Source organism: Egretta garzetta, unplaced genomic scaffold (assembly GCF_000687185.1).
Source record: "Egretta garzetta isolate BGI_Z169 unplaced genomic scaffold, ASM68718v1 scaffold590, whole genome shotgun sequence".
In the NCBI taxonomy this organism is placed as follows: domain Eukaryota; kingdom Metazoa; phylum Chordata; class Aves; order Pelecaniformes; family Ardeidae; genus Egretta; species Egretta garzetta.
The window spans coordinates 171,643-192,537 of record NW_009258304.1 but is presented as its reverse complement, the minus strand read 5'-3'; the positions used below and the strand labels follow the sequence as shown (position 1 = coordinate 192,537).

At 42.3% G+C, this 20,895-nt stretch overlaps 1 protein-coding gene and 1 non-coding gene across 6 annotated transcripts in view; both read left to right on the top strand.

Annotated features, from left to right (window-relative positions):
- The window catches only part of AP1G1 (adaptor related protein complex 1 subunit gamma 1), a 36,144-nt gene that overhangs the window by 9,560 nt on the left and 5,689 nt on the right, over positions 1-20,895 (top strand). Inside the window, exons 4-21 of one of the 5 annotated variants that reach the window (XM_009638908.2) lie at positions 791-887; positions 3,137-3,213; positions 4,424-4,432; positions 6,659-6,754; positions 7,251-7,331; positions 7,576-7,674; positions 8,089-8,144; positions 9,001-9,114; positions 12,654-12,794; positions 13,419-13,473; positions 15,090-15,212; positions 15,537-15,626; positions 16,111-16,238; positions 17,288-17,392; positions 18,602-18,743; positions 19,188-19,338; positions 19,771-19,824; positions 20,057-20,217. In XM_009638908.2, the coding sequence (XP_009637203.1) occupies positions 791-887; positions 3,137-3,213; positions 4,424-4,432; positions 6,659-6,754; positions 7,251-7,331; positions 7,576-7,674; positions 8,089-8,144; positions 9,001-9,114; positions 12,654-12,794; positions 13,419-13,473; positions 15,090-15,212; positions 15,537-15,626; positions 16,111-16,238; positions 17,288-17,392; positions 18,602-18,743; positions 19,188-19,338; positions 19,771-19,824; positions 20,057-20,217 (1,779 nt within the window). Of the gene's footprint in view, positions 1-790; positions 888-3,136; positions 3,214-4,423; positions 4,433-6,658; positions 6,755-7,250; positions 7,332-7,575; positions 7,675-8,088; positions 8,145-9,000; positions 9,115-12,653; positions 12,795-13,418; positions 13,474-15,089; positions 15,213-15,536; positions 15,627-16,110; positions 16,239-17,287; positions 17,393-18,601; positions 18,744-19,187; positions 19,448-19,770; positions 19,825-20,056; positions 20,218-20,895 lie in introns of those variants that run through there. The other 4 variants (XM_009638894.2, XM_035894406.1, XM_035894413.1 and 1 more) reach the window with 4 other exon arrangements.
- Positions 10,446-10,532, top strand: LOC118452305. Its single transcript, XR_004842042.1, has one exon. It is a non-coding gene; the product is annotated as a small nucleolar RNA SNORD71 (small nucleolar RNA).

The window sequence follows — 20,895 nt, the reverse complement described above, 5'->3', positions numbered from 1 at the left end:
GGGCAAACAGTTACAAATTGTCTCGCTTCCGTAGCAAGTGTGCCATAGCATCTGCAAAGTGTAATCACCCTTGTTCATTTAAATTTATTTCATTGTTAAGTCTTGGGGAGGGTGGGAAGCAGTAAGATTTAGGAAGGCATGCATTGTTACTTCTTTGTAGTACTAGATATAGAGATTGGAGAGAAAGCAATGCTAAGAGCTATTGCTGTATATTGGGAGGAGGCCCTCAGTGCACTTGATTCTCAGGCAGCTGCAAAGAATAGTGGCTCCTGTTGCTTCTGCACCCTAGAAGTAGGCAAATTTTTTTCAGGATGCTTTTGTTTTTCATAGGACCCATCAATTGCAGGAGGAAGTTGATTTGTAGGGAAGGAGATAATATTCAAGGGAAAGAAAACAAGCCACAAATTTGACACAAATATCATTTGCTTCCAATGTATTATCCCCTCCCTAGCAACAGGAAGACAAACTGAAGTAGCCCTGTTAAAGGCAGAGCTCCTTTGCAGTTAATATCTCTTCTGAAGTGAATGATGTGAAAATGATCCATTGCTAGTGAGAGTATTCCTATTTCTCTCCACCCCCCACCCCCCTTCACTCGTGGTAGTTTTATTGAACTCTTCTCTGTGATGCTGTTTAGTATCACTTGTAGTAGAGAGATGGAAAAATGTACCATAAACTTTCCAGGCCTTTGTATATCGTGAAATTTGTGATAGATACCACTGTGCTAGATGTTCTCAAAATATGTATCGTTGTCATTATAGTATGCACTAACAGAGCTGTTTTTCCTGTACAGGCAGCATTGTGTGCTGTTCATGTCATTAGAAAGGTGCCTGAACTCATGGAGATGTTCCTGCCAGCCACGAAAAACTTGCTGAATGAGAAGAACCATGGTAATACCTGAGACTCTACTTAGCAAAGATGTGCCCTTCTTTACGGGATGGTGTACTTGCTGCCCTAAGCCTTTTGTTTCATCCTGTTTCTATGCAGTGAAAGCAAATGTCACTCAGAAGGAAGGGATATTTATGATTCTGCCGGTCAGCAGGACTTTGACATGGCACAAATGACAAAAGGATCTCTCACTGTTTTTTGATACACTTCACAGTGGGTAGAATAGGAAAGTTTGTGATTTTTATCCAACTAATACACTGCCTAAAGGGACTGTAAAGTGCAGGTTTTAGGGTGGGTTTTTTTGTCTTCCGTTAGCACGGCATTATAGGATTCTCTGACGTCACTTTAGCAGGTGTTCCCAGGACTGAGATACCTACATCACTGTCAGGAAGGAGTCTTTCTTCAGTGCTGTTTTTCATCAGAACTACATCATAAAACAGATACTCGCTTTAATGTTTTTTTGCGAGATTATTCTGTTGTAATGCGTTCTCTTGCACAAGTGCTTCTAGAAAATGATTTAAAGAGAAATGGTAGTATTGACATCTTGACTAATTTGTGTCAAGCCTAGTGCTCACTTCCCAAATTCTCAGTCCTGTGGCACATCTGCAATGAGCATGTGCCTTAAGAAAATAGGTGGGTGCACTAGGAGTTCTACAGTAGATGTTTGCAGTGCTGAAAACCCATTACAGGGAGAAGTTCTGTGTCAAGACAGGGTAGTTTTAAGTGCCAACAGCACTAACGGGCCACAGTAACTTCCTGAGAAGCTAATGTTGCCATTTTTTTTTTTATGCTGCATGTGTTGTAACCTTTGAGGTACAGGACAGTTTGCATGTGGAATGTAGTTCATATGTGTGCAGCTGGTTTACCTTGGTTTAAGATGTGATGATCAGAACATTTAGAGCAGGCACTGTTTCAAACAGGCAATGGTCTGTAAGACTCTTTGTCAGTGAGTGATGCCTACATGATCCAACTTGGTGGCATGAGGTCCTCTGTCTTTATCTTATGCAAACCTGAAAAGCTGAGAGCTGTTCTGTTCCCTCTGTTGCTTCTTTAAAGACAGGAACACTCCTCTTCAAGCCTTGGCCATGCAGAGAATTGAGTCTAGGTTAATTTGTATTCAAGAATTAGATTGTCCTTTCTGCTTTCCTCATCCTTCAAAATCAGCATCCCATTTCCAGCAGTCTTAGCCATGGGCTTTGTGTTGAGCTTTCCCTGAAGCAGAATATATATGAAACCCTTTTAGCAGCTTCTTGGGAGGTCTCAGTGATAAGTAAGCAGTGTCAGTGTTAAGAAAGCTGTGACACAAGCTTTATAGATAGATATTTATGTACTTCAGAACAGATTCTGGCTAGAATCTGCAATAGGTCAGAAGGCTGCATAACTTGTGGAATACAAATGTCGTCATCTCAGTAGAAAACATTGCTTATTAAGCAGGCTACTCGTCTCTTTCTGAGTCAGCAGCTCTCCAGTACAGACGTAACAGTTATAGAAAATAAATAACTGAAAAAGTTAGCATCTGAGAAGGATTGCTGTGTTACAGCTGAATGCAGACGTAAAATAATGCTCATTGTTGAAGCTTCATGCTTTACAAGGTTATATTTCACAAGTTACCCAGTGTTGACATTTAGTTAAATGGTTTGTAACTGACATGTTTTCAGAGACACTTTGACTGGGTTTCATTAAGGCAGGGCTCGCAGCAACTGGCTGCCAATGCACAGACGATGGCTTGACCAAGCAGTTGTCTGTAGTCTTTTTCTGGACTGAGTTCTGAGACCTTCTGAGGAAGACCCAGTTCAGGTCACATAAGGTTGGCTAGGGTACTGAAATCAGAAGAGGAAATGGGGAAGTATGAGGAACCCAACACCTACAAGGCAATTAATACATAATTGTCCTTCTAGAGTCTTATGTTTATGTAGAATGGTTTGGGCTTGAAGGGAGGGACCTTAAAGATCATTTAGTCCAACTATGTCTGTTACCCTCTGACTGTGTGTTTAGTATCCAAGCTTCTGCAGACAAAGTCCAATTTCTGTCCTCTTTGGCCTTTAGTTGCAGCTTTAAGACGTGAGCACATTGCTCTCTGCTTTCCCTTGGGCACAGTTGCAAGTGCAAATATATTTTGGGGTAGATATGTTGGATACAAGAAAAGTATTTTTTAAAATTATTTCCTGTTGTTTCCTTATGATCTTTGTCACATGTCTGAAGCCAATGAAATTCTGTTAGTACTTTTTTCTTTTTTCCCTCTCACATTTAGGTGTTCTTCACACATCAGTTGTCCTCCTCACAGAGATGTGTGAGAGAAGCCCAGACATGCTTGCACACTTTAGAAAGGTAGGTGTGAACTGATAATATTGCAAAGTTAATGTTCATGGTTTTATTTGTCGTGGGTGGTTGGGGGTTTTTTTTTTTTCCCCCCCGATGTGTCCTCTTAGTCTGCTTAGTGAAAGCAGCATGCATGTCTTTTAATAAAATCCTTACAGCTATTTGGGTGAAGAATTTAATGATACTGTCTGCTTGTTATCAACATTTTAAAAAAAAAAATCATTACATGGGGGAATTTTGTGTGCATCTAAACCTAATTCCCTTCAATAAGTGGGTAAGTTACAAAACATCAGTCTTAAGACTGTGCAGTATGAAACTCATCCTAAAGTCCTCCTTGATGTTGCCGTAGGATTTTTTCCACTCTTTTGAGGCTAATTGCACAGTGATGCTGGAATCACAAACATAAACGTAAAGAGGCAAAGATGAAAACCTGAGGCTTATACACCAATGTGCCTTAACCACAGCCACACCATTTTATTAACTCAGGTCAAAAATACCAATGGAAGTTCTAGTTCTGTAGATACCTCATCTCTGGTGCATGCTATATTACATCATTTTCCACTGTAACTTAAGGGTTTGAGAGTCAATGTCACTCTTCCTCTTCTGCCTAGGAATGTTTGCTTCTCCTCTCCCTCTGCCCCCTAGCACAAGCTTCCTTATGCTGTTTGCTATAATGTGCTGTGCTGTATTATTGCCATACGAAAGACTACCAATAGAAGGGCATCTGAAAATTGCATTGATTATGTTGTTCTGACTTCTTGGTCAAAGAAGGAGAAATTGAACAAAGCTGGTGGAACAGAACTGGGTGTTTGCCCCTCTGAAAAGTCTTAAAGGTGCTTATTTATTTGCATGCCCAGTTTACTGTTCTTCCTTGGCTTGTGTATATCATTAGGGATTCCACACAGTATGTTCTTTGATGCATCTTAGCATTTTGGCATGCATCTTTCCTTGCCCTGATTGTATATGTCAAAGCAGGAGTGAAAGTGGGACTGGGGTCACGTTGAAGGCAGGTACCCCCACTCCTAATCACTCAGTTAAGATGATAGTTGTGTGGGGAAAAGAGAGAAGAGCCGAGTCCACAAAATTTAGGTACTAGGTACATTCTTTTCTAGCTATCTCTTGTTGTTTATGCTGTGAATGGTATAACATTGATCTATCCCTAATGCCTGCTTCGTCTGTTTTGTCCCTTTTGTCTGTTTGGAATCCTGCTGTGTGTTAGAATGAAAAGGTAAGAGTTAATTCTTTTAGATGGTGCATGCTTGCATTGAATCTGTAGATGTCTGTCTCTTGTGAGGCAGTGCCTCTTAATGCCACATTTATGATTGATGCCATATGCTTAGATCAATTGTACTTGTCTAATGCTTTTTGTGTGCTGGTTTGGTCTTGTCACTAAACCTTTATACCCATGGCAGCCCTGAATCTCCGTTGCGGCCTTCTCCAAACATGAGATTGCTTTCCTCAAGTTCTCTCTCACTTGAGGAATATTTTAGGGAATTTTTTGTGCCTATGCAAACTATAGCACTTGGCTTTCTTCTTACCACAAACTGGCGTTTGTGTTTTGCCTGAATCTTGGGGCAACTTTGGGTGATTCCCAAAAGGAGAGCAGGAGAGACAGTTAATTAGCTGCCTGTAAGTGGGCTTACTGTGCTGCAAAGAGCTACTGAGTACAGTTGCATTGCTGATATTTTTCATGGGTGTAATTTGACTACAGAAGATTGGGGGCTGGCCCTCAACCGATCTCCATGGCTGTAATGTTTCCCTTTGTTTGTCCTGTCCTCAGTCCTGATAACTCTTGCATGTTAGAGGGCAAATAAAATGTTAATCAGGGTTCCAGGAATGCTCCAGCTGGTCACTCCACTTGTCTGTTACTCTGTCTTGAAGGAAGATATTGCAGCATCCTTTGGTTTCCTCTTTAAGGCAGATAATAGGAAATTCATGGTTCCTTTCATTTGTGTGTTTTATGAAATGCATGTTTTCAGAGGAATATGTAGCTCCTGAAGAGCAAAGGTAGGAATAAAAAGAGATGATGGAGAAACTCAGCTGGTTTTCGTCTTGTACCACAAACGTACAGGACTTTAGTCCAGAAAACATTGCCCACTTAGTTTATCCACATGCGGTTGTTGTGCTCGGTTCAGTCACATTGTGCTTTTGGCACATTCTGCTACTCCCTGTCCTGAATCTAAAGCACCAGCTTGATTTGTTGTTGTCCGAGTGGCAACTTTACTATAAGCAATCTCTGATCTGGTAAAAATTTAGTGTGAATGCAATCCCTGACTCATAGTAGGTGTACATGAATGCAGGAGCAGCCCATCTCAAGGATGGGAAAATGTATTAAGTCTTAAGGGTGAATTGTTGGGAAGGGTTTTGTAGAGAATGTTTTGATAAACTGTAGTTGTCATGTGTGGAGTTGAGAGGAAAAAATTATGCTGTCCTGGTGCTAGCCATGCTTCGGCAATGAAAATCTACTTAGTGCAGCCACTGTAAACACCTCTGTCTAGTTTGCCACCTCATCTCCAGCCAGTGTCTGGATTATTTTAATAATACCAGCACTGAGAGGGATAGAAGAAACTTTCTATGGAAGGAATAAAGCTTGTAGAGATCTACATCTCTATGTCATCCATCAGGAGTGGTTTTGCTCTTACAGTTCAATGAAAATTAGTCATTTCTGTCTTAAGATTTTTCATAGGATGTGTTGGAAATGAGCTTCTATTTAATCCCTGAGACTATTTTGCTACTCGTGGCTGCTATGAAGGTTTTTGGAGATAAATAGTAAGTTTGTTATAGCTTGTCTGCTTTAATGATTGGCTTTACTTGCCATGTTCTGCCCTAAACTGATTACTTGCTTGGCATGTGTGAGATACTATGGAGAAATCTATTATGGTCCCTCAGAGTTGCCCTGGCAGATGAAGTGCATCACTAGAGATGCCCAAGATGGAGGGAATTGAACCAAACTTTTGCAAATAGGTAGCGCTTCTTCAGAGCTGTGTACAAGTCTTGAAAGGTAACTTACTTCTATGGGTAGGTGTCTACTGGGAGACCAGTGCCATCGACATCTGAGGAAACTGGACTGCTTCTGAGTTTTTTAGCTCGCACAGTTGGAAAGAAACTGGCATTATACCATTTTAATAGTCCCAGAACATCCCTTTTTCATGGAGAGAGGAATTTAAGTTGGTATTTCCCCTCAGGTCTCAACTGCCAAGCTCTGGTAGATTTAGTACTTTAAAGACAGAATATGGTGCTCAGGTCCCAGCTTAACTGCTTCTAGTTGTGCCCTAGCTAAGCTGTAGGTAGTCATAGAACATCAGCTCCAGATGTGCAGGCTGAACTTTGTGGAAGAATCCATAGACGGACTTGCTTTCAAATACAGGGTTTGCTCTTGGACCTGTACTTCAGAGCTGGGAGGGGGGGAGGGGGAAGGAACAGCACCCTAATGGGAGAACTCTCTTCTTCGCAGCTTGTTCCCCAATTAGTTCGTATTCTGAAGAACCTTATCATGTCTGGATATTCACCAGAGCATGATGTGTCTGGGATCAGTGACCCCTTTTTGCAGGTAAGAACTGACACAAACAATGATTGATAGCTTTCATTCTAGCACTGTGTTTTGAGACTTTAGTATGATGGGGTGATTACCTCAGGGCAGCTGTGCTGATTTTAAGGTTTTGTGTCTTCATTAGAGCTGATTGTGCAAATGCTCTTCATCTGCCTTAGTGAAAGACACCTGCCTTAGTTTAAATAGCAGTTGTAGTGCCTTGGGTGAAGCTGTGACAAAAGGGAGAAGCGGCAACATGTGTTGGTCTTGTGCAGCTGTGCCTAGTGGGCAGTGGGGGTACCCTTAACAGTTCTGGCTAGCGAGGAGAAAATGAGCAGTGTAAGCCTGCTTCTTGTTGGTAAAGGTCTATTAAGGATAAGCATTTTGGTTAGGAATGGAAATCAGCAGCTTGTTTTGCTTCTTTGCCACGCCTTGGGAAGTGTACTGGGCATTTCATGCCCCCCATGTAAAACACTGCCATCCAGTGATACTTTCTTTGCTTTATTTTGTCAAATAGGTACGAATCCTGCGGTTACTAAGAATTTTAGGGCGAAATGATGATGATTCTAGTGAAGCAATGAATGATATACTTGCACAGGTGAGGTCTGCAAGGTTGACAAGCAGCTTAAACTTTCTCTTTTGGTTTCTTAATGATTTGGCAGCACTGGTGAGGCTACAGTTGGTTGCTGTGCTGGGTTGGATTTGGTGCAAGAGACACGTGTTCACAGGTGTGATGGTTGTTTGCTAGGGGTTGGTTCATTTTGCTGCCTGTTCTGCAGAACGGCACAAAGAGAAGCTGGTTTGGATGTGTTGGAGTCCCTTATTTTGTTTCTTTTCTCCAGGTTGCCACTAATACAGAAACAAGTAAAAATGTGGGAAATGCCATTCTCTATGAAACTGTGCTGACGATTATGGACATAAAATCTGAGAGTGGACTGAGAGTAAGTTGCCTTTGCTATGGCTTTCTCCCCCACCCCCTCCCCACCCCCGGCTTGTATTAGAGTAATTTGTGTAGAGGACACGAAGCAGTTGTTTCAACCAAACATAGTTCTGCAATTGGCTCTATATAAGACTGTAGCCTCTTCAGAAAGTGGTGTTTGTGGGGTTGTTTTTAAATAACAAAAATAAAAAGGCAAAACCTCCCGCAGACTGTGTTCCCTTGAGTGCAGGAGAGAGACTGTGCTGTGTTTGTCTTAGTCTTTTCTCTGCTTAGTCAGCTTTCTAGAGTCCTTTGTTATGCTTTTGGCCAAGAACTGCAATGGTAGCTTTGCCACATTGCCTTTAAAATCATCTTGAAACACTGAAGAGACCAGCAGCCTTTTTTGATCACTGACCTTTCCTGACTCTTTCTGCAGGTGTTAGCCATTAACATCCTTGGCCGTTTCTTATTAAACAATGACAAAAATATTAGGTAAGTTGTATGAAGTATGTTTTGGCAATACCCAGTTTAAAATCTGTGAGAAACAATTACACAAAGATTGTGCTGAAGTAGAGCTTGCCAGGAAGACCACATTGAGAAGTACTGGGTTTGGGGTTAGTGTGACTGTCCAGCCTGCTGCTTCTTGGTACATTCTTATCTCTGTGGAAATCTTGCCTGTGGCCCTGCCCGTCTTAGTTGATGAGTTTGGGTGTATGGTCTAATTCTTAACATGTGATTTCTTAATCTGGTCAAGTGTTTTTCCAAAAACCTGTGACTCTTCTGTCTTGTTCCAACTGGTCTGTGGTGATATTCAAATCAGAGTTAGCATTGGAGATCTGGCAAATTAGGCAAAGGCTGTGTTTTTTTTGATTGTGTGCTGTTGTCAACAAGGAAGTTGTGCTTTGGTCACTATGAATCTAAACATGGAATTACTGCAACTGCTGGAATTAAGTCCCATCTCTAGGCATTTTGATTGCAAATCATGGTATAGGTAGAAGACTCCAGCCTTGGGAATTGCAACTCATCCTAGTTTGATCTGCAGAGGTCTAATCTTTAATTGCCTTGTCTTTTCAAAAATCTTTGTGAAGGCTGGACAATGGACATAAGCCCAGGGATTGGGACAGGAGCTTGTCTGGGCAGCAGGATGTTTGGCATGTTGCAATTTAGTACAGTAATTCACCATTGAAGATAGGCCAGGCAGTCCCCTAGAAGATTTCCGTTCCTTACTGAGTACAAGAAAACCCTGTTCTGTTGCAAAATAAGACTTAAGATTTTTGGGGATGAGTGTCTGTGCATAGAAAGTACATGCCTACTGTCAACTATTTATTACCATATGTCCTTATCCCAGATATGTAGCTTTGACATCATTGTTGAAAACTGTGCAGACAGACCATAATGCAGTACAGCGGCACAGAAGCACAATTGTGGACTGCCTGAAGGATCTGGATGTCTCCATTAAAAGGTAATTGAAATACCAGTGAAATAGACTCTCAAGGTTGGTAGCCTTGGAAAAGTGAGCAGGGCGTAGGGGAAAATGACAATAACCTCGGGGTTCTGTAAATGAGACTGGTATTAATGCACAGGCTGGTTCATACTTCAAAGAAGGTAACGAAGATGTGCAGCCACCTTCTTTGGGAAGCTGCTTCTACATTTTATTCATCTTGGATTGGATAAAAAGCTTTTTCTGTTTGCCTGAATTTTTCCAAAATGGAGTCAATGGAGATCAGATGTGCGTTCACAACAAGATGGAAAGCCTCCACAAAACATGATCCTAATCAAAGCTACTCTGACAGGCTCCATATTGCTTCTCTTTCCCAGAGAAACAGGCAGTGCCATGTTGTCTTGAAGCAGTTAAGCAATACAAATAATGTATTCTAGATTAAATTTGATTAGGCAGTGGTAGAATTCAGACTTGCTTGGTTGTTCAGATAATTTGCTTACAAACCACATCCTGTTATGCATTCATGGTGTTCATTTGTCATTTAAATAGCTGGAAGTTGCTGGGCAATGGGAGAGCTTGCAACCTTACTTCTCACTACAGGATTTTTTTTTTTCTAATACACGCTCTAGACTTCTTCCTCTGTTTCTCCTCATTACTTCTGTTATGGTCCTTTTATTCACAATGGCAACTTTCTCCTGTTTCTGTCTGACACTTGAATTGTTTGATCTCACTTTTGCTCAACCTATATGGAATACTGCTCTTCTAAATTAAGTCTGTCAGCTGCTTGCTCTTTCTTGCAGAACTCCTCCTCGTCGTTATTCTGTGTATAACTGGTGGTCTGAGTTCAGTGCAGCACAAGACGTGTCAGTGATGGGGATGGTTGCATCCCTATTGCTTCTTGTGGGATCTGGCTGCTGCACGCCAGCATTTCGCTGAGCTGTCATCACATCCTGAATATACTTTGTGTTGCCAAACTGATTGGATATATCGGGGATACTCGTTCTGATAAGCATTCTTCAAATTTATGCACATCTTTGAATCAGATCTAGATTTTTAACAGGACTGCTCAGCCTATTATTGTGCAGAATAGGAAAGAAATTGGATCTGTCTCACTTCTGAAACTTGGTTGTACCTGTTATGTAATGGGTATCATTTAATCTATGTTTACAGTTGCAATCTATCTCAAAACACAAATTTGTATCTTAGATGCTGAGCAAATCAGGCTGCTTTTGCTGTTCAGTGCCAGAGGCAGCATGAGGGTAGGTTGAGGAATAGCAAAGCCGCAGCTAGGTTTCGGATAGAAGGCAACAGAAGCATCACACTGGTGCCTGCTAGGAAAAGCTTCATGTCTGAGTGCTGTTGGAGGATGAAGCCTTTGAGTGATCCATCAGCAGAGCATGATGTTGCCGTGCTGACACTCGTGCTGCTGACAATGCACTGTCTTCATTGAAGCAATATATTGACTGGATGTCAGAGTCCACAGGTAGCAAGTTGCAAGGGCTGGGACTTGAGGGAAAGACAGGATACCTGGTTTTGGTTATCTGAAGCATGGCCTGTTCTCATAATCTTTTAACTATTGCAGTGCGTCTTTGGTCCATGTAGTATAATTCAGAATGGCTTCGCCATTTAATTCAAGTCTTTTTGTCTGTCTGCTTAATATGATCAAACTACATGATTAGGAATTTTGTGACAGAAATGAGCCGTGTAATGTGACTGAAGGTAAGCAATACGTGTTGAGATAAATGCCTGGTATTAAGATTGCAGAGTACCTCTGCGTACCTGCGCTGTTGATGTATCTGCTATAATGTGACTGAATAGTTAAACACAAACATGGAAAACTTGTAACCCAGTAGGGTTAGGTGTAAGGAGTTGGGAACTAATTGGAGGGATGAAAACAATTCTAATAATGTTATAGGTCTTCAACAGCCACGGGTCTGGATGACGAAAGGTAACAATTCAGTTATGTATTTCCACCTTAATTCTGAACACCTCTGTGTCTTCTAGCTCCCTGGGCATTAGTTGGGTAGAAAGCAAAATAACACATTTACAGTTCACAATTCTGTGGAAATCCTTATTGCAATAATAACTAGGGAGATGTTGAGAAGCAGTGCTGGCTAGGTGTTTTCAAATTCTTGAGAACAAATAGCTTGTGCCCAGTACCATTGGATTGGGTCATGTGCATGGTCTAAGTTGTTGTTTCATGAACATTGGGAAAATACTGAGCAATCGGAAAAAATAACTGTGTCCATGTAGTGGTAGGTTGGCAATCTTGACGCTGGAACAAGACAGAATCAGGGGGGCTGCTGATGGGTTTGCTGCCAGTATGAAAGGATGACAGAGTAACTCATGCATCTCAGCATTATGATTTTAATGAAAATTGCTGGAGTTAAACACACGTTGAAATCTGATCTATTTGAAGAAAGTATATATTACAAAATAGACTTTAGGCCTTCTGGTATAACTTTGGACATGATCTGTTGCACAACAAGCAGTACAAAATCACTGTACACATAAAGTAGTTTAGCAACTGTCTAGATTATTTCAAAAGATAACTGCAATGGGGGGGAAGTTTTTGGTGTGCTGTGAGGATCTTTCTTGTCTTCTGGTAGGCTCAGTGACAGGCAGAGAATAAAGTTCCTGATAGTGTGAAGCAGACACAACTTTTGGAGGTTTGGGTTCTGGATTATAGCAAAGGCTCAATTTTAAAGAACAGTCAGGGTTGTTTAGTGAGGCTGTCTTAATGCCTTGTTTTAATGCATTTTAACATGACTAATTGCCAACACTGTACAGAAATCAATCACATTTGAAGGTAGTAGTCTTCATTCTGTGCTAGAATCAACTACAGAAGCTTCGAGTGGAAGGGCTAAGGGCTAGCCTCTGACCTGTTGATGTATACAGCAAGGAATAGCAAAGAGCCAGTATGCTGTCTCTAGTTGTGGTGTCAACTTGCGGGGGAAGGGGGGGGCCATGTGTGAAAAGAGCACCAGGGTAATTTTGGGTTCTAGAAATCTTACATAGTCTATCTGACAGGGTACATAAAGCTTATCAGTTAATATTTTAAATCTCTACTGTATTTGAATCTTTAATACACGGAGATCGAAACAGGTCTCTTCTGGATCCCTGAAGCTGGAGAAAGCGTGTTGTAGCATAGATTACTTATTGCAGTTGTGCGTCAGAAACAACCAGCACGTGATTACAAATACTTGGACAGCCAGACCTTAACCCTGATGGACTCTGGTTGCTGAAAGATACTTCTAGCCTTTAGGACATCTGGATAGATGTTTCTAGAACACCCCACACCATCATTCTCCCTTATTTTTTTGGGGGTGGGTATTTACTGTCTGCTCCTGAACAGGAAAATACTGGTACATTTCATGTGGAAGGCTGTTCTTGCAGCATTAATAAATATTGCTCTCTTCTTAAATAAAAGGTAAGTGCATTTGAGTTGCTGGACTTAGTGTGTGGGGTGGGTTTTGGTGGTGTGGGTGGTTTTTGTTTTTTTTTTTTTTTTTACCTCACTAGGTGGAGATACTTTATTGGTTTTCTGTCTCTTGCTCTAGGCGTGCAATGGAACTGAGTTTTGCTCTTGTTAATGGGAACAATGTCCGTGGAATGATGAAGGAGTTGCTGTATTTCCTAGATTCCTGTGAACCAGAGTTCAAGGCAGACTGTGCATCTGGAATATTTCTTGCAGCTGAAAAGTATGGGGTCAATTTACTTGCTATTAATTTTTTGTCCATCCTTGGAATTATGAGCATTTTGTGTGTTGTTCCTCCCCCTCCTCACCCCCCAAGAGATAATGGTGATCATCTCTTCATTTGCTGATGTGTGCGTGGTTTGTGGTTTTAACCCACTCTGAGGAACAGGACACACAAGTGTGTTGCGTATGGATAGTCCTCATATCGCTGAACCAGTTTAGTATATTGATTTCTGCTGCACTTTGCAACAGGTTTGTGCTGACGTCCTGGCCCTATGGCCCCTCCACACACACAGATTCTCTCTGGTTAGTTGTGAGATGATCTCATTTTAATCAGCAGCCTGACTTTGAAGTATTGTACGTGCAAGGTATGGCTGTGCTATATTACACAGACCTGTATATTCACTCAGCTTTCCGATGTCGGCGGTAATACAAAAAAAGTCAAAGAACGTGAAGTGTGTGGTGTTTTGTTTTGTGGGGCTTTTTGGGTGTGTTTTGCTGGTGTCCCCCTCAGGAAGCAGTGGAGCAGGAAGTAACTGAAGGGGGAGGTTCTGATGATGATGGGTTTTTCTTGCTGGTGTTGAAGGCTAGTGGTTATTGCTCTAACTTGTTTTCTTAATTTTGTCAGATATGCTCCTTCCAAACGTTGGCACATAGACACAATTATGAGAGTCTTAACAACGGTGAGTGAGATTGCATCTCTTGTGTGTGACTACATAAAATTTTTTTAATTCAGTAGGAAGTTACACATCATCAGGTTGGAGATGTCTATAAAGGCTGGCAGATAACAAATGCTGCAATACACAGAGGAATTGTACTTAAATGGTAGTGACCCCAGGCAGCCAGTCAGAAATATGTAAACTCAGTAAATATGACTGAGTGGGGTTTTTTAGGAGAAACATATGATTTCAGAAGCACACAAGAATATGGTGTGTAGCAGTGGGTTTTTTTTCTCTACTGCAGTAATCACATTAGCTTCTCTCGTGCTGTCTGTGATTCCAATGTACAGTGCTTTCAGGGGAGAGTCAACGCAGCCTTATGTGACTGGCAAAGAGACAGGGGGTGAAATAATTTCTTGGAGTTATTCCAGGTTTGAGTTTATCAAAGCTTTTTTAATGAAACTGTATCAACAGCTTTCTAGTTCCTCTTCTTTGGGTTTAATTATTGCTCTTTACCTACATGAATTTCTTTATAAACATCATAGCTGAGGTGAACCTGCAGTAGTGTTTTGGCAAACAAGAGAAGAGATCTTGATAGCTTGGGTAGGCAGTGTGTTCCTCGAGGCAAAAGAATGGAAAGAGATTTAGTTTATCAGTACTAGTGTTCAAATTCGAGAAGTTCATTCAGAAGCAGGTCTGGCTTGTGTGCTATTTTACCACCCTGAAACAGAGAAAAGTAGATTCCTCTGAACTGAGAATTGATTTCCAATAGAAGGTTGGCTGTGAGAATTGCTCTCAGATTACTTCCTTCAATAAAATAACTTCCTTCTCTTGGCTGCTAGAGAAACATTTATAAAGCTGTATTCATTACACTACCTACTGTGGGCTCTTACAGATAAATGCCCTTTTCAGTTTAGCAGACTTACGAGAACTAACACAGAAAGATGGCATCAGCCATCTTTGGCTAGGCGGATTCCCACTTAGCTGACCTGATTGGGCTCACTTAATTACCTTCTTTTTGCATGCTCTACTCTCAGTGCCAGAGGAGTGCCTAAACAGAACAGGTTTTGAACAGTGTACATCTTCCCTTCAGTGCCAAAGCTGTGTGATTGTGTATTGCCCCACATTGTGTATTGCCTGGCCTTAAGGTGGGCTTTTCCCTCTGAGCTCTGTATTCCTGTCCTCTAACCAAAGACTGATATGCAGGCAAGTTCCTGGATCCTGTGTTTATTTGGCATAGAGCCTGGCTTTGAGCAAGTGACTGAATAAGCTGCATTCTACCCCCAGGGTGTCTTGGACTTAAGGCCTTCTGTTTAACAGGGGAGTTTTCTATGTTGCTCTTTTTTCCTTCTGTAGCACAGGCTTCTTATGCCCACGCTCTGTCCTCTTGACAACTTCAGGACATCTGTAGTATGGGTATAGTTGAGCTCATTGGGAACGTGCTGACCTGTACTTCTACCTGTCTGAGCCTGCTCTAAACCAACCATAAAGTGCTTGGGGATGAGGAGGTTGATTGTTATTTCCACGCACATCGGGTGGCCTTTGTGAAGGATATCAGCAGATGCTGGGTGTTACGGAGAAGTTGGACAGTGAACCTAACAACTTTTATTTGTCTCTCAAATACATAATTGTTCTTGCAGGCAGGAAGTTATGTTCGTGATGATGCTGTTCCCAATCTGATTCAGCTAATAACTAATAGTGTGGAGATGCATGCCTATACTGTGCAGAGACTCTACAAAGCCATCCTTGGTGATTACTCCCAGGTAATACCAAACATGACTAGCCAGCTTCAGTTTCCTTGTTGTAGTGCAATAAGCATGTTTACTAAGCACCTTCAGGTAAATCAACATCACGCTGTCTAACTCCAAGGGGCAGATTGCAGAGGAGGCATGTCTCCTATAAGCTCATGTTCTTTTTGTTTTCTTAAATTCTCTTCAGGAAGTCTTGATCAAATCAAATATTCCTGTTTCTTCTGCTGTGGAGAACTTCCTTGGCTGGAAGGAGGGCTATACTTGCTCTGGGAAATTGTTATGGTTTAACTTCTCATACATTTATCTCTGAAGCATCTGATTTTTTCCTTCTAACAGCAGCCCTTGGTGCAAGTGGCCTCTTGGTGCATAGGAGAGTATGGAGATCTTCTGGTGTCTGGTCAGTGTGAAGAGGAGGAACCGATACAGGTATAGCTTGGGAAAGAATGACTGTGTACCTGGCTGAGGCTGGAGCTGTTTGATGCTGGCTATGTGAGGGCAATGCTTGCAACAGTTACTTAGCACTGGTGTCCATGATGGTGATGGACCCTGGACAGGAATCTCCTTCCCATGCTACAGGCATGGACTACATTAGACACTCTCTGCGAGGAGTGCAGCTCACAGCAGCAGAGCAGTGTGGTTTCAGTGCTAACCTAGCTTGCAGAGTATCTGCTAGGATCTTAGCTGTGTATTTTGGTGATAAACCTGCTCTTCAGTGTATGGAACAGGAACTGTATTTTTGTAAGTTCTCTACCTAGATGCGTCTGTGTCTCACGCGCTCTGAACATATGCTACAGGCTCACGAAGTTGGGGACGTGGCCATTAGGCGAGAGACAGGTTTTTACAGTATGCCCTGGAAGGCTTGCTGCAAAGCTGCTCTCTGTCTCAGCCTAACCCTTCTGTACCTTTTCAGGTAACAGAGGATGAAGTTCTTGATATTTTAGAAAGTGTCCTGATATCAAATATGTCTGCATCTGTTACACGAGGCTATGCTCTCACTGCCATCATGAAGCTTTCCACAAGGTTCACCTGCACAGTCAAGTGAGTTCTCATTGATGTTGTACCGCACGTGGCTTTCTTACAAATACACTGGTATCAGCTGTCTTCAGTAGGAGTCCTTGGACACGTTTCGATTCCATCGTTTACAAGAGTTGTGTTGTTATTTTTTGGCTTTTACAGGCCTCCTTTGCAGGGTGGAAGATTTGCACTGATTTGTACTGCTTTCTCTGTGCATGTCCTCTACTGTGTAGGGACTTAATCTGTGGTGCTGTTGCTTGAAAGCTCCTTTATGGGGAAGATAAGTCCTTACTTTCAGTGGCCTCTTCTTTGCAGTTCCTTTTTCAGATGATGGAGAGAAAAATAGTCTTCTTTCCTACTGATGGCTTCTTGCTGTGGGTAGTTGAGTTTTCTTACGATATACCTTGTGGTGATATGTTAATCACCTGCTGATGCTGTTGTGAAGAGACAGTTCAAAAATGGATACTGCAACGAAGCTGGTGAGGGGTCTGGAGCACAAGTCTTGGAGCGGTTGAGGGAACTGGGGTTGTTTAGCCTGGAAAAAAGGAGACTGGGGGGAGACCTTATCACTCTCTACAGCTACCTGAAAGGAGGCTGTAGCGAGGTGGGTGTGGGTCTCTTCGCCCTGGTAACGGGCAATAGGACAAGAGGAGATGGCCTCAAGTTGCGCCAGAGGAAGTTTAGATTGGACATCAAGAAAAATTCCTTCCCCGAAAGGGCTGTCAGGCACTGGAAGGGGCTGCCCAAGGAAGGGGCCGAGTCCCCATCCCTGGGGGTATTTAAAAGCTGGGCAGACAAGGTTCTTAGGGACAGGATTTAGTGGTGGGATGGCAGGGTTAGGGGAACGGTTGGGCTTGATCTTAAAGGTCTTTTCCAACCTCAACGATTCTATTCTATAGATATTTAAAACAGCAGTCACTGCTGTTTTCACAGAATGGGTTACACTGGACACCTGTTGAGCAAAGGCCAGATAGTGTCTTTGGGATGATATGCTAATCCATTGCTTATTGCTGCTAATTCCATGGTGTGTTTTTTTGTTTTGTTTTGTTTGTTTCCCCCCTATCCTCACACAGTCGCATTAAGAAGGTAGTTTCCATTTATGGCAGCAGCATTGATGTGGAGCTACAGCAGAGGGCAGTGGAATATAATGCACTTTTCAAGAAATATGATCACATGAGGTAAGTGCTGATGAGTTTTGGTGTTTGAAAAGGATCATTATAATCTACTCTGATATCCTGTGTACCACACTTTGTGCTTTGAGAGTTTTGTCTGGTGATTTTGGCAGGATTACAGAGGAACTCGTATCCCTCCCTCCCTCACCTCTAGGGTTAGTGGGTGTTTTAAGAACTTAACATAACCTGGGAGACTGTTCTGTGATCAGGGACTTTCCCTGCCAAAACATTTGCCCTGCTTTGAGCTTTAACTTGACTAATTTTTACTTCTAGGTGTTAAATCTTAAATTTGCTAACTGAGTGTCTACAGGTAGCTTTTACCATGCTAGCATTACACAGTCATTAGGTTCAAACTGATTTTGAAATGTCTTTGGAATAAACATGCAGAGATCCATTGACCTGTCCTCCTAAGCTGTGCTCTGAACTTGAGGTAATTCTTCCAACTGTTAATGCTTTTCGGTTTTTCAGAACATCTTTTAAATTTACTGTATCTTCTTGTAGAATCTGTTTAAAACCTCAAATTCTGCAGGCAAAGGCATGCTGCACCACTCAGCATCCATGGTCTACCATTTGTGAGCATGCTAACCTCCTTACATCTTATCGTTGAGAGGTCCGCATTCATCATTGCTTTGCTGGAGTGATTGCTTCTTTGAGAAAGTTAGAACCCTGCTTTGTTGCAATAATTAAAGCTGTAACTCTTTGCAGAATAGTCACTAATCTGCTATGTGCAATAGTTAATTGTTGATACATAGGAGCACCACAGATTCTATTCAGTGACGATCATAAGATTGGAGATCATCTGGGGATTAACTTCATTCATCCTTAAAAACTTCCCGTAAGATTCCATTGGATGGAGGAGCATCCATTTGAGCCTAGACGAGAGGACAGAGAGAAAATGGGTGCCACTAAATATTGCCTGTGTTTGTAGGGGGCTCCAAACCTTCTTTCAAAGGCTCTTCGCAGTTGCTTTTTTCCATAGGTATCATCCTATTCACTATGTGTAGGACACAACATCCTTGTGATTTCCTCTTTTCTCTCCTTCCATGGGATCCACACAGCAACTCAAATTGTTCTTGGAAAAGTCACGTTAGTTCCCCTGCATTGGAGCTAAAAGGAAAAGGCAGGTTGCTCTGTGTATATCATCTCCTGAATGTCTGAGTATTTGGATTGGGATCCAGGAAGATGGCACAGTGTAACTATGTCAGCTTCTTTCAGGCCAGCCCTGCTTGAGAGAATGCCAGTAATGGAGAAAATCACCACAAATGGCCCAACTGAGATTGTACAGACCAACGGAGAGACAGAGCCAGCAGTACTGGAAACCAAGCCTCCACCCTCTGGATTGCAGCCTGCTAGCCAGGTAATGGAAACTGATCTGGGATAAGTTTACACTGCCTGTCAGACCACACTACTAGCCGCTGCCAACAGTAAACTGAGACCATCTCCCTCCCCCTCCGTGGCCTGGTGACGATTGCATCATCTCTCTACTCTGATGGCTCTAGTGTCAAGAACGGGTGTGTGGAAGAGGTCATTGTGGGGAGTGCAAGAGCAGGGAGGGGTAAAGCCCTACATCCCCCAACCTGCTTCAGTGTGCAGGAACTTCACCCTTCTCTGTATCTGTGGTCCCAAGAGCATGGATGCTGGATCTCTCGTGGGGCGTGGGACCATAGCCAAACTAAGAACCTCTCTGACTGGCCAGCAGCTCTATTGGTCTTCAGTCTGAGAGCAGGTAGAATCCATGAGATTTGCAAGGGAAAGTAGCAGGAAGTTGAATATGTAACTATTACATCTGCTCTCTCATTAGGCAAATGATTTGTTGGACTTGCTGGGGGGAAGTGATATAACACCTGTAATCCCCACTGCACCTACAAGCAAGCCAGCCTCTGCTGGTGGGGAGCTCCTTGATCTCCTGGGAGACCTCAACCTGACAGGTGAGCAGGCTGCATCTCTTAAAAGTCTACATTTTCAGTCCTGGGGTGGGATGAGGGCTGACTAGTTCTTCACTTTCTATCAAATCCTAGTCTTCACACTTACTCTTACCAAGATCTGTATTAGCATACAGGTGGGAGTCAGGGAATGAAGTCACAGGCTGACTCTGCATGATTAGCTGGTGAGACTTGAGCATTTCCACACTCCAGCCTGGGAATGCTGTGGGCCTTTCCAAAGAGTGTTGGGAGATGTGAGGAATTCATTCCATTTGAATGCCTGCTAGCTCAAGAGGAGCCAGTCCTTGTTAGTGAAAGTAGGGAAGGAGGAGGATGACAACACAGATGATTTGTAGAGCTTCATGTAAAGAAATATGATATGCAGCAGTTGATCTTTGGAGAAGTAGTGATTACTCTTCGTTTCATGACAGCTATGTAATAATCCTTCAACATTTCTTGTAGGTTCTCCTTTTGATGGACTTTCATCGCAGCCTCTCTTCAACGATATTGCTGCAGGTTAGGGCCTGTAAAGCCTTTGCCTAAGGTGCTGCAGCACCCAACTAGAAGAGGAAAAAAGGGGTAGTAAGAAAAAGGGGGATTTGGGAGTGAAGTGTGGCACAGACACTGGAGCGGGGTGTGTGTGTGTTTAATCTTCAGAAGATTTCATGTCTTGGGTAAAATAAATGTGTTCTATGATGTTGAAAATTATCCAGATCCTGTAGATCTACTGCTTTTTTGTTTTCTGCAGGAATCCCCTCAATTACTGCATACAACAAGAATGGGCTGAAGATTGACTTCACCTTTGAGAGGTCAAACACCAACCCTAGTGTCACTGTAATCACGATACAGGCCTCCAACAGCACAGAGCTGGAGATGACAGATTTTGTTTTCCAAGCTGCAGTACCAAAGGTAGAGCCACTTAGGGCAACTACAGTGATGGGTTGAGGGCCAGCTGCAAACACTTCCTGATCCACACTTTCGTGTAGACAGAAACTTGCAGCACGGTAAACAAGTCTAAGAGCTGTCTGTAGGTTCTCGCAGTGCTCCGTTTGGTCATCTCTCTCTAGGCTGAAAGTAAATGTTGTACATGCAATAGAACATTGGTTCCTATCAGATTGGACGACTACTGCTTGGACAAAATCTTGTTTTAAAATCACCACTTTCTAGGAAGGTTGCTAACCCATACACAGAAAAATGTTGGGTCAAAATAAAAAGTGAAGACATTAATCTTTCCCCTTAATCTTAGTTTCTAAGAAATATACCGTGCTCTTTGCAGCTATGAATACATGAAAAAACCTTTTGAAGCTATTTAGCTGCTTATAAGAGTTCAAATGAGTCCCCATATGGCAATTAGTGACGGTCCTCCTTTAAGCAGTGAATTGTATCTGCTTGCATTTAGCTGCAGCATGAAATATGGGAGACAGATACTGCCTAGGTTATGGTAGAGCAGATTATTTAAGCAGAGTGTGGTTGGAATGTTCTTCCAGTTTGAGAAAATACATTCACTTCTGGGGATTTTCTCTTCTAGGAATTAATAATGCTCTAATTTTAATTTGGGTAGGTTTCATACCTGCCATAGGAAGGAAT